Source organism: Populus nigra, chromosome 17 (assembly GCF_951802175.1).
Source record: "Populus nigra chromosome 17, ddPopNigr1.1, whole genome shotgun sequence".
NCBI classification, from domain to species: domain Eukaryota; kingdom Viridiplantae; phylum Streptophyta; class Magnoliopsida; order Malpighiales; family Salicaceae; genus Populus; species Populus nigra.
Window position 1 is genome coordinate 11,867,934 of NC_084868.1, and position 13,499 is coordinate 11,881,432.

General features: G+C 33.2%; 2 protein-coding genes across 4 annotated transcripts; one reads left to right on the top strand and one right to left on the bottom strand.

The window, feature by feature from the left end:
• The first annotated feature begins 1,660 nt into the window (after window positions 1-1,660).
• LOC133677267 (uncharacterized) lies at window positions 1,661-7,788 on the top strand. 3 transcript variants are annotated; one of them, XM_062099192.1, is made up of 8 exons: window positions 1,661-1,755; window positions 2,896-3,081; window positions 4,101-4,206; window positions 4,943-5,125; window positions 5,995-6,483; window positions 6,770-6,853; window positions 6,930-7,013; window positions 7,432-7,788. In XM_062099192.1, the coding sequence occupies exons 2-7, from the start codon at window positions 3,034-3,036 to the stop codon at window positions 6,992-6,994; spliced, it is 975 nt and encodes a 324-aa protein (XP_061955176.1). In that variant the 5' UTR covers window positions 1,661-1,755; window positions 2,896-3,033; the 3' UTR covers window positions 6,995-7,013; window positions 7,432-7,788. The 3 variants fall into 3 exon arrangements, with proteins under 3 accessions (XP_061955176.1, XP_061955175.1, XP_061955177.1); XM_062099191.1 differs by lacking the exon at window positions 1,661-1,755 and having other exon boundaries at window positions 1,787-3,081; window positions 7,418-7,788; XM_062099193.1 differs by lacking the exons at window positions 1,661-1,755; window positions 2,896-3,081 and adding an exon at window positions 4,437-4,550.
• A 1,069-nt stretch (window positions 7,789-8,857) lies between these two features.
• Window positions 8,858-10,966, bottom strand: LOC133677590 (two-component response regulator ARR9). Its single transcript, XM_062099672.1, has 5 exons — window positions 10,363-10,966; window positions 10,164-10,267; window positions 9,963-10,040; window positions 9,463-9,533; window positions 8,858-9,329 (listed from the first exon to the last, which is right to left on the bottom strand). The coding sequence occupies exons 1-5, from the start codon at window positions 10,469-10,471 to the stop codon at window positions 9,008-9,010; spliced, it is 684 nt and encodes a 227-aa protein (XP_061955656.1). The 5' UTR covers window positions 10,472-10,966; the 3' UTR covers window positions 8,858-9,007.
• Window positions 10,967-13,499: the final 2,533 nt, after the last annotated feature.

A 13,499-nucleotide genomic window follows, 5' to 3' on the forward strand; every position in this document is an offset into this window, starting at 1 on the left:
AGACTGACCTTGAAGATTAACCCCACCATGTTCATTTTTTGAAATGCACCTTTCTTAGGGATGCATTATGGCAAACAGTAAAAGATTTTGAGGCTTGAATGAGTGAAACGTTTAAAGATGCATGATCGGTGAGCGAGGCCAACAAGCATTGATGATTTTGACTTAACAGGCAATACGAAGGAGACAAGCAAAGATTTCAGCCAGATATCTGTCCCAAAAATGGAAAATGCCAAACATTTTGTCCTGCTGAAGGTGCTTCGGGGAAACTCCACCTTCACACAACCATTGATTGATTTTGTTTCTTTTCCAATTGGACTGCCTAGTTGTTTTCTTAGCTGTACAGAGCCCTCACTTTGCAAAGCCAGTTTTTGTATGATTGGAATTCAAGGGGATTTGAGGCATTATCCAATTATGTAGTCCAATCATTGAGCCACCCCCAAATAAATAGTATGTAATTTTTGCAACCATAGGGTTATATTCACAATGGATATATTTTATTTATGGTCACAAAATATGATATTTTTATTTTATTTTATTTTATTGACATAAAAAATATAGAAAACACTAAAAAATATCAATTTAATATTTTTTTCAAATAAAATATATTTTTAGAAAGCATTTGAAAGCCTGGATCATTTTCTAAAAATTTTTTAGATGTTTTATTTACTCTTTACTGTTTACCAAGGGAATTAGAGTTTTATACACTAAGAACTTTGTTGTTATTATCATAATATAATCTGTATATATATATATATATATATATATTAACATATTTCCATTAAATATAAATTTAAAATAAAAAATTTGGGGATTTTCTTTTTTATTTTGCATTTATGCATTAGCTGAGTTGTTTTCAATTAAGGTGGACAATCTATCATTGTCATTCATGTTCATCATCACCCTAAGTAACAGGTTTAGAAATTCCAAAGGGTCAACTTATAAAGTACAATACTTTCAGTCCTTCACCAAAACTCAACCAATCATCATATATAACGACTTCCTTTTACACCTATTTATATATATATACGACTTCCTTTTACACCTATATATATATATATTATTTACTCTCAATGAACTCAAATATTTATAATATTTATAATCATTTCAATAAAAATTATTTACAATGTTATATTTAAAGAGACATGCTTACTTCTTTTGTCTTTATGACTTTCAAGTAAGAGATTGATATTCATAAAAAAAATTATTAATATTTTTTAATATATTAAAAGAACTAACTTAGTTTAAATTAACATAAAAGGAGATTAAAATGACCCTTTATTATTAAAAATAATGATAATAATAATTAACATGGACTTTTAAATAAATTCTTAAAAGAAGACTAAATTTTGAAGGAATTAATAAATTAGATAACTCTAATTGAATTATCTGTAATCAATACCAATTTATTAATTAATTATTTTCTCCCTCCAAATTTAAATTCACGTTATAAAAGAAAGAACAGCAAATTTGGTAAAAGAAAAATCCAAAAGTTGACCAACATTTGACCATGCAGTACACCAACGAAGACTAGAGAGTCCCAATCAATCACCACCACCTGATCTCTTCACTTGTCCCCACAACTCCCACGATTATCCACGTGGCATGATTCCATGCTTCTTCCCACCCATAAAAATAAAAATATTCCTCTTCATTACCAGATTAAAAAAAAAAGCAGACACCATTATCGATCCATAAAAAACCTCTCCCTCTCTCTTTGTTATCTCTTTCTCTCTTACAAAATTTCCAATTTTTAAGGTAGATTAATAATAATAATAATAATAATAATAATAATAATTATCGAACGTTGTATTTTATCCGTTTATTATTATCATTTTTTCTTATATTTATTTAGCTGTCTGCATTTATTTTTTACTTTTTGTCGAAATTAATGTTTTTTTCTTTTCTTTAATTGTTTTTTTGTTTTGATATTTTTGTTGTTATTGTGATTCTAGGGTTTTGGTTTTTATTTTTGGTGAATTATGGTGATCAAATTTTTCTTTTTGTTATTTTGTTGAATTGTGACAGGGTCTGTTTGGTTTATGAGAAAACTGATAGATAAGGGAGGGGAGGTGTTTGGTTCCCGAGAAAATTGAGGGGGAATGGTGTTTGGGCTTGGAAAAGCTTTGAACTTGATGCGAAAGGATTAAGCTTTATAACGTTTTTTTTTATTATTAGTTTTGTAATTAGGGACTTGGGAGGTTATGTATGAACCTGAATTATTAAGGAGAATTAGAGTTAGAGCTGGATGGATTGGAATACAAATCCTGTGTTTGAACTGTTTTTCCATTGTTAATGGTTGTTTCAAAATTGTGAGATAAAAGACAAGTTGTGTGTTAAAGGGTGTTTTTAAGCTTGAAAAGGAATGAACTTGGGTGAGAGAAGGATTGGAGATTATTTTTTTTCTTCGTTGTGTTGTAATTAGGGGTTTAGTGGTTTAGGATTAATATATTATTAACGAAAATTAGTGCTAGATTCAATGGAATTCAAACTCAATCGTCAACTATTTCTTAAATGCTAAGTTGTAATTTGATTTTGCTAAGGTTAATTCTCCGTGTTCTAATTGTTATTGGTTATTTAAGTAATTGGATGCTCTGCGATGGAAAATTTTTCTGACACGCTAACACCTTTTTATACCTTTTTCCTTTTGCTTTTGGGTGCTCCTGCCTGCAGAATTTACTAAGTTCTGGTATTTTTTCGAATCCCCACTACTTAATCCTTTGCTTAGGTGTGAGCACCTGGACAATCTGATGTTAAATAACATGGTTAATTGACTTTTCTTTTCGCTTTATTGGCATAGCTGATTTTGATGGAAATTATCTTTGGTTTTTTGTTTAACATCTGATAACATTGGAGGACTAATTCGTGAATATTGATTCTTGTGTATGCTTGTTTCAGTTTAGACCCTTTTTCATCAAATCTAATATTTCTTGAAGCCTCAAGGAAATAGCATGTAAAATAAAATAGACTAATGAAGGATATTGTCACATAGAAGGTTATTCAGCTTGTTCTCCTTTTCATTTCCAATATCAAGAGATGTCGAGCGGACCAGTGAGAAGGGTCTTACCAAAAGACATACAAGTTGTAAGTTGTAGATCTTTGAATTTTAGAGTTGATGAACTTTTGATATGTGCTATCTTGTTCTACTAATTTTAGCAGTAGAGTTATTTTGTATCAAGTAAGCAGCCAATGAGGATAGTTGAAAAATGCTATTTTTTGTTGACAAAATTAGTTTTGACCTTTGGCTTCCTCAAGCACCTTGTATAACAAATGTAGTTCCGAAATGTTTTCTCTTGATAGGCTACTTGACCCTGTGTTGGAATTGTTCTAGTTGATTTTCGCGGAGATAGATGCAGGAATTTTTGAACTGATTACATGTCTTCGTTGCTAGATAGCAGTGCCTTATATATAACCATTAGCACATTTTGATTCTTTCCTAAGGCCTTTCCCTGATAAATACTGAATTGGAAACTTGATTTTAATATAGAAATCCAGGTCCTAATTGGAAATTCTTCTTCATGTACTGTAAATTTGGAAGTATTAGCTGACATTAGTCACCTGTGTATGAGCTTAAATCTCAGGTTCTTAAGTTAAAGGTCAAATAACAGACAACATTTATGTTGTCTTTCCATGCAAGGGTTAATGATACCAGAGGGAATGCATCTTGTCTATAGGATTTTGGGAGTTCAAATCATTATCTTGAGCTAAATCTGTGCAGGTCCTTTGGCCTTTTTTTAACACTCCTCTAGCCATGCATGTGATAGCTTCGCTTTATTTTTATGTTGGTGACTCAGTAGTACTTTTTCTGTGCTAGCCATTCAACATTAACTAATTTAGAAAAAAAAATAGTTGTAAATAACCACGGAGAATAGGACAGTCTGGATATCTGCTATGCACACAATACCCAGTGTGTCCATAAAATATTTTTATGAACAGCTGTTAATTAGAGATTGTCTCTCATCTATATCTTTCTTTGGGAAAAATGGGTTTCTGCATCAAAACTCTTTTCATGGGGTTGAGGGATCATTAAATAATCTTTTAGACCTTGACATAACAATGCAGTCATAAAAAATCTCCTATGGATTATTGATGTTTTTTTCCAGGTGCAAAATCTCATAGAGCGGTGTCTTCAACTGTACATGAACCAGACTGAAGTTGTGGAAACATTGTTGGCTCAAGCAAAGATTGAGCCTGGTTTCACTGAACTTGGTAACAATTAATACTGGAACTCCTTGTTTATGTGTTACAGAAAGTTTAATAATGAGTAGATTCTATGCATACTATTTCCTACAGTGGCACTTTTGAGGGTTGCTTATTGTCTTCTTGACCCCTTGAAAGTGCTGCTTAATGTAGTGTTAGGATAACTGGTTATGAGTTTTCCCACCATTTTTAAGCATCATTAGATTATTTGTTCTTTATGTGATCATTTGACAAAACAGTATGTAGCACAATGCTATGGGAGCAATTTTTCAAGCGACTATCAGTTCATGAATGGAACCACTAGGCATCATCAGTCTGCCTGTCTGGATGGATGGGAAGTGTCACATGCATCGGTGAATTCCTCAGTTGTTCAAACTTTAGCTACTGAATGGAATTTAAAATTCTTTTAAGTATTCAATCACATGGAATAAATGCACAAGGACTGGAAAATAAATAAATTGAAAAGTTTGGGACCGGATATTAGTTTAGCGATATTGATTGATATTTTGGGAGCATTCACTTAAACTTACTTAAATAGAGTTAACTCCAACTTTTTTTTGTAAATAGTAGGTTGAAAGTGTTCTTTCTGAAAAAGTTGAACTGGCAAGGCCTGTTGATTATGGTTCCTTTTCTTTTCCCCTTGTTTCCATTGTTACATACTTCTAAACTAATATTGTTTAGCTCAGGAAAAACTTCAAGTTAGGTGATCTTGTTTCATTCTCAAACTTGTAAATTTATTTTCCAGTTTGGCAAAAGCTTGAAGAAGAGAATGGTGAATTCTTCAGGGCTTATTATTTGAGGTTGAAGGTAAAGCAACAAATAGAGGAATTCAACAAGCTGCTTGTGCAGCAGGCTCACTTGATGCATGACCTAAATTCAACTGGAGTTGCCCCAATGCCTCCTTCTAATGGATTTCATATCTCACCATGTAAGACTGCTTTTCTTCCCCATGAGCATTTTACTGTCTGATCTGTAGGCATCGACTCATCAAGAACATTGTGATACATAAGTAAGTCTTCTTATAATTGGGCTCAGCTTTGCAGTTGCGCTTTGTAATTGTTATGATTTGATTTCAGAATCATTATATGACTTCCAGAAAAACTGTTTGGTTGGAAAGAAAGCAAAGTTCTGTAAGTGAGAGATTAAAGGAGAGGAGAAATGGTGGCCTTCTGTCGTGTTTTGTATTAATATACAAGTTCATGATGCCTATTTCGAAATTTCCCAAGTGATAGTAATTACTGTATATTAATAACTAGTAGCCAGCAATTTAAATCTCTTTATCAGACTTGCTACTGGCCATTTGCCCCACTATCAAATGAATTTGTAGGGCATGGGAGGCGACTTGTTGGAAACGTTGTGGAGGTATCAGTTTTTTTCATAGTGGAAAGATGTTAAAGATGGTTTCCTTGTTTTCTTCCTTAAAAATAGATTTAAAAAATCTCCTTCTCTGTCAATCTGTATTTGTGGAATGTGCTATTTTGTAAAGTTTTGCTTAATAGTGTGGTAGATAACACAGTTTCCTTCCTTTTTTGAATTTCAATTTCAATTTTTTGGAAGTCATTTTTGGATATTTGCTCTAAGTATGCTTTTTGTTTAGATGGTTTCTTGACATGTGTTTTGATTGCTGAACTATGTTATCTGAATGTCCTGATCATAATGATATCATTGTGCATTTACAAGGATAATTTGATTTTGAATCTTTTGTGTAGTTTCTTGGTAGAGCATGCTTTCTCCAAACCTGTTATCCCTTGTATGATTCCTGCTTTTTATGGCAACTGGTTTTGGTTTCTTTGTCAGTGCACCAGAATACAGCATGCTATGGTCCAGATCATACAGGACCGACCATGAAGCCAGAGAGCATGCATCACCCCATTGGCTCCAGTTTGACAAATGCATACACTAATGGTGGATCATCATTGCACTCACGTATGCATGCTGCTGTTGAAATATCTGCTCGTGCCAATAGAATTGATGCACCTCCAAACATGCTTTCAATGCAGAGCTCAAACATTGGTCTGCTGCAAGGAATGAATGGGGGAATGATCAAATCAGAAGCTGGTTATTCGGGTACTTCCCCTTACATGTTTGGTGCTGATGGCAATGTCCTAGAAGCACGCCCATCTATTGCGGATGCATCTGTTGCATCTTTCAGCAGCGTAGACTCCAGTTCGCAAGCCTTGAATGAGTCTATTCTGGATGCAGACACTTCTTCATTTGGATTTTTAAGTCAGATTCCTCAAGTTTTCAGTCTCTCGGATCTGACAGCTGATTTTACCCAGAGTTCAGGTTTGTTGCCCCACCTTATATTTACCTCTTCTCTCATCTCTTTATTTTCCAATCCCCAACTCGCCCTTTGGCGCACTTTTGCACAAGATTGCTATTTTAGCTGTTTGTTGGCCAACTGAAAAGTTAGGCAACAAACCTCTTAGAGGACTCGATTATGAGCACTCGGGTTGGTCATTGATTAAATTGGAGTCAGCTCTTAACTTGGGTCCTCTGTTGCAAGTACTTCTGTGTGGAACATTGACTGGCCAATTTACAAGTGTTACAATTGTTTGCATTCTATGTTCAGAAATATTGGAGAACTATTCAAGATCACCTTTTCTAGCAGCAGACAATGATAACTTCCCAGATTCTCGTGAAAGAGAACATCCAGGTTTTTTTCCCCCTGGTATTCATAATATTTATTACATCACAAAGGAGCAAGCTAATTGGTTGCCCTGATTTTACAGGAGATAATAGAAGGTTGGACTCCATATCAGAAGGCATGAGTTATGATGATTTTGGAAGTGAATAGTAGCCTTGGAATTTCTATGGTGAGTTCTTCGTGGTGATTTTTATTTTTATTTTTATTTATTTTTTTATTTTTTTGTTGAGTTGCTCGTGCTGCTAGTGTTTACTAGATGTTTATCAGTACAATTTTCTATCAGCAAAGCTTATGCTGCGATTCACCTCTGCTGCGTCGGAATTAAGTTCTTTCATGGTGATATTTCTATATATCTAAGATTGCTAGAAATGGTTTGTGTTGGCACATTCTTCATGTCATATTTTTTTGGTATGATATATATATGTATACTTCTAATTTTGGTTTACATAATTTTACTTTTTCACAAAGATGGAAATGTGGAGATACTTCATGCTTAGAGTCTCATCTTTGCCTTTCCTATTTAATTTGTTAAAGCATTTATTTTCTTTATATTTTCATTTCTTTCTTTCACAGTTTTGTTATTGCAGGTCCAACTGCATCCCTAGTACAGGTTTTGTAAATAGCAATTTAGCTTTGGGAGAAGCTTCAGATGTAGAAACCACTGGAGATATTGATTGGCGTGTAAAATTTCGCTGACTTCTGTATGTAGTGATGACTGTTGACAGTAGGATTGTTTAGGGTGAAAAAAAAAAGTTCAAAATAATGCAACAGTACGTTTTCTAGTACCATGAGAATGCATGGTAATAAGTTATACTAAATCTAGGTGTTTGCAGAAACATATATTTGCAGTTTGGTGTGATGATAAGGTTGTTCTTATTGATTGGTCCTTTGCATTATGTAATATTGGGATTTCATTTTTGAATGAGATTCTAAATTTGATATCATTCTTCTCTCTCTGTCTTGGCATCAGATAATTTTTTGAAATGTAAGACAACAGTGCAGATTGGACTGTCCTCTCCTTGTGTCTTTTGTGTGTTGTGTGTTTGGTATTGTATTGGAGATATTTTTAAAAAATATATTTTTGTTGGAAAATATTAATTTTTTTATATCAATATATATTGAAGCTTTTTTTCATGTGAAATATATTTTTAAAATGCACTCCTTGACAATTGCGGTTGATGTTTTTAAAAGTTTTTTTTTTTTGAAATATATAAAAATAATATTTTATTATTATTTTTTAAAATTTATTTTTGATATTAGCACATTAAAATAATTTAAAAAATATTTTAAAGTTCAAAAAATGTTTTTTTTAAATCAGAATTAAAGATAATTATAACTTAGCCCCGTAGTTCATCGTGACAGTAATTTCTCTTGAAGCATCTTGACTAGGTCTGTGTGGTCTTTTTTTTAAAATATAATTTTTTAAAAGCACAAATCACATTTTTAAAAGTTAAAATACACGAAAATGGGATACCAGAACCCTTCCTTCTCCCATCGCAGATGCATCCTCTTCGGATGATATTTGAATGTGAACATGGTTTGAGCGAGGGATACAGAAACAGACGAATAGATAGAAAGGGAAGACACATGTTTCAGGCTCAGCTACTAAAATGGACCTAAACTGCCAATCAGAATCAGTTCCACCATGGATTTCAGAGTCAAGTCACATGAAGATGCATTGATGACAGAAAATGACATTATACGGATTCTGCCAACATATACAATGACCCTTTTCTTTAAAGTTGAGAAACAATCTAACTACATGGTCCATACAAATGGTTGATTCTTACCGCAATCAAATTGATTTCACTTTATAAACTGTAATTTTTTCATTTTATTTATAAATTTTAAACTCTATAATCTTAATTAGTCTGTGTACTACCAGTATTCAAAGTAAGGATGATTAGGATTTAAAAATTATAAGAGCCTGTAACATTTATAATATTCATCGGATCAACTCCAAATTTAAGTTACAATTTTTTTTTTCTTATAGCTTAATTAGCAAAGACAAAATTGAAATGAAATATTTTCATGTAAAAACTGTATAGATGAAGCAACTCTATTCTACACTTCTGTTGAGCCTGTATTAACCAGCATTAACATCTAGAAAGGGGAGAGAATATTATCTGAATTACATTGTAAAAGAAAAGTCCCCATGATTTATCAGACCATAGTAGGGATGCCATTGTATCTAGGTCTGGTTCTATCTGGTGAAAGCCCTTCTTCCATAGCCTTCCTCTTGTTATTGTTGGGCTGTAGTAGTAGTGCTGACGGTTGTGGTTGTGACTCAGGCTGTGGCTGTGATGATGGCTGCTGCACTGGTTGTTTCTGCTCTTCTGACTGAATAGTTGGCATTTCAAGCTCTTCTTGCTCTTCTTGTTTTTGGTTCTTGATTTTAGTTTTCATCATGTGAGGTTTAAGCCTATTCAAATCTGATAGTCTTACTGGCTTCAAGAAAAATTCCTCGGCTCCCTCCTCCAAACATCTGTGTAATGGATGAAAATATGCCAACTACTCAGTTTTATGACATCAAAAAATCAAATTATAGTTTCCTTGTATTTTTTTCCACAAAAGGCCAAAAAAAAAAAAACCAATTCTAGCTTGGTGTGGTCTTTCACCTGGTGATCCTTGAAGGAACATTTTCAGATGACATGATCACTACAGGTATGTTTCTGAGAGATGATGATTCCTGCAAGATCAGAGGAAAAGGAATAAAAAAAATATACAAGTCTATTTAACAACCACTGTTTGATTTCATGGTAAATAAATGTGCATTAAAATCTTTGATGGGTGACATGACACGAGAAGGTAGCACACAGAAACAAAGGAAATCTTTGAATATCTTGACCTAGATTTGTTTGGATACAAAATAGGTGGCAAAATATTCCTATTAGATTTTCTTTGAAATTCTCAAGCAAGTGGCAATAATAAAACACATGTTGACAACCAATCAACAAACATCATTTAGACCCTGAAGATTTCTCAACCTGGGAAAGAATTTTCAAGGAACCCATTTTGCCAGTAATAGAAATGGATCTTAATGGGATTGAGGAAAAGGAAGGGAATATATGATTACTCAAAATGAAGACATGAGAATGGAAATGAAAAAAGCTTATACCTTTACTTTCTTGAGCAAATCATAGCCTGTCATGCCAGGCATACAGTAATCTGTAATAATAAGATTCACTTCCACTTCCTGCAAAAGCACCAAAAAACAAAGAATAAAATCAGAAAAGATGAAAAATTATCAAGAAAGAAGAGGAATCTCTTACGTTGGGGAGGGAGGGGGGGGGCGAAAAGGCAGGGAAAGAAACTTTACCTGGTGATTGTTAGGAGAAACAAATGGTGTGTCTGGGTTGCTTTGTTCATCTTCTTGTAATCCCAGAAACTTCAAGGCTTTGCTACCAGAATCAACTGTAGTAACTGTCATGACAAAAGAATCAGAACCCAACAAGAAAAACCATATCTCATGTCATAAAAACCATTCCTTTTTTAACCAGAGAAAGTAAAGTCAGTACCTTGATAGGATGATGTCTTGAGAAGCCTCTCAATCAGCTTTCTATCTATTAAGCTGTCATCAACAGCTAAAACATGAAACTGGGAGAGTGAATCCCCTGTTATTGCCATTGCATCAACCTCCAGATCCAATATCACCTCAATATAGAGCGCAATAATACAGAAGAAGATTCTTGTTTTTGGTTTTGGTTATGCTATGTATTGTTTTGTTTTTGTTGGGTTGGGTTGGCTTTTGTGGTGTTGTCTCTATAATGGAAGGAGGAGAGTAGAAGAGGAGAGGCGTATTTTGTAGTAAAAAAATGAGACCTTGACAACAAATTCCACGCACCCCACAAAGCAAAATCCGACCAGATATCTTTTCAAATCTGGCAAATTTTCCAAGTTGATTTCAGGATTGAATTATAGGGCAAGCAATGCATAAAAGAAAAACACAAAGACCTGATAAAATAAAAGAATAAAATCTTCATGGGAAAGGTTAAAGCGGAGGAGGAGATGGGGGAGGCGGGTTTTACCTATATGACCCAGACCACTACACAGACCACACAAGGTGCGAGTAGAGAGGACCATATAAATAAGAACGATGGAGGGGAAGGGGAGAATAGGGAGGAAGTTTTGGAGGAAAGCAAAATACATGGAGAGAGAAAATGAATAGAGGGGTGGCAGTGGGACCCATCAAAATCCCCCGAGAGATTCAGGTGATGTCAGCAGAGGTGCCTTTTTCTCCCCAATGTGAAATCATGTGGCTCTTACCATATCTTGAGCAGAGGGAGAATGGTGTGGTCTGTGGGCAAAGAGAGGCCAATTTTCTGCCTTGATTCCCTTTCGAGATTTGCTTCCCATGCCCATACATCACGCCCACAAGCTCATAAAACATTGCTATCCATCCCATTTCTTTATGTCCATCCTTGCTGCCATACATGCATCTCAGCAGGGTCCGGAGAGCTGGCAATTCAACTCTTAAACCAGTGAAAATTAAATATTGAATGGCTATTTTAATAGTTCCATTGATTTTTCATTAGCAACCAAAAGACTGAGCTTGAGACTAAAGATAAGCAAATTTTTTATTCCAAGCTTTTACTAGTAGGTTATTTCCTAGATGATTAGTTCCATTAATTTTTCATTGGCTTAGTGCCTCCAAGTAGAGTTGATGATTTTCTATTCGTTTTGATTTTTTCAGTATTTTTAACAGTTCAATTCTTTTAGTTATTTTTGTGTTTCCGCATGATTTCTAGTTTGTTGCTCAACCCTTCTTCCAAAGAGTGTTCTTAAAGTCCCTGAATAGTAGTTATAAAACTTCCGTTTGATTTTACGAATCAACTTAGTAATAAACTTACTTTTTAAAATTCCAAAGGAAAAGGCTACCAAGTACACACCAAAGTCAAGCAAGTGGTATATGGATAATTCTCCTATTAACTTCTTCTTTTTTTCTAAACAAATAAAGAATTCTCGGATTTTTTTATATATATTAAAATCAGGTTTCATTTTGGTGGTATAGGTCATAGATAAATTAACTAAATTAATATATTCATAAAAAAATATTATAATTTTTATTGGAATTCATACCCAAGAGAACAACACGAAAAGCAAGGCTAGCATATCAACACTACTGGTGTATGCTCTTTCAAAGATGATTATAATTGAGAGAAGAAAAGGTAGGGTGGAGAGAGACGGTCCAAGTTTTCATAGCAAAGAAAGAAAGAAAAAACAAGAACATGTCGCTTTACAAGTCGATCCTCAAGATTGAATTAATTAAAGAAATGACTTTGTACTATGATTATAACATCGCTACTCACATGGAAACTCATAACAACTTTTCCTTGAAATTTCATAACTTTGAATTTTAGTGGATTTTTTCTGGATTTTACTAGGATTCTCCCCCACAGCATTCAAGATTTGCTTGTTGAGTTACAATATTTAGGATTGCATTTTGAAAGTGATTTAAAAAAAAATAAAAAAATTATTTATTTTTTTTGCTTTAAATTAATATATTTTTTATATTTTTAAATCATTTTTAAAATGCTGATGTTAAAAATAATTTTAAAAAATATTATTTTAATATATTTTAAAATAAAAAATACTTTAAAAAATAAATGTTTGAACACCCCCACACGCTTCCAAGCTCATTCACCTTATAACTTTCTGGAAAGCCATGGATTTTCTTCAAGATTGTTATGAAAATAGGTCAACAAATTCTACGTCAAATATAGTTATGATTAGACCCAAAATATTTTGTCTACCGTGCTATTAGATTTCTACTACTATTAGTGATCGTTTTTAAACTCCACGTGAAGTTGACCAAGACCAAGAAAAGTGTGAAGGGAATAGCGTAAATCTGGGGTAATCTAATTATTTTTCTTTAATTATCAAGTAATTGTTTTTTAAAAAAGTTTAATAAATTATATATATATATATATTAATATAAACCGATCTAAATCCTGTATTAATCTGTCAAAACTTATTAGAATCTTATGATTACAGCAACAGTTGATAATAAAGTTTAGATCCATTAACAAGAAAACTAACTAAAGCTAGCAAACGGCACTTGCAAATAATAAAGTGATCAAGGGAGAGAATTTTAGTGGGGCCGATGGAGCTTAAAATCTTCAAATTTCATGCCTTTCTCTGTTTAACCTTAGACTGCACAATTTGAGATCATGTAAATGATGAAGAAAAGTGGTCAGCATTTTGACAATCCGCGTTACCTTTCTTGGTGATTGCGGTTGCTATGATTTCCTTTTTAAAAGGGCATATTTCTGCTCCAATAATTTTGTCAATCGACCTAATTAGTGAATCAAAAACCATGCACTTCTGCTTTTATCGCAAAGGCATGGTAGCCTAGAGACAAGAGTGCGAGTCTTAGCTGTTCGTCTACAATTTGTATTCCGAGACTTCAAGTTTAGTTTTTTTTTTATTACAATTATAAAACAAGATTTAGTTTTGTGGGTCAATCAAGTGATCTATTGATTTTAAATCTAATCCACGTAGTTTTAATTTTAAAAAAAATTCAAGTTGATTCGGTTAATTTATAACCTAAATCTTGAACGAGCTTTATAACTATATCTTTTACCATTTAATATCAGTTTTTATATATCAAAATTGAGTGTTTGTTGAAGACATCTCAATGAAGGTAAGAAAATTT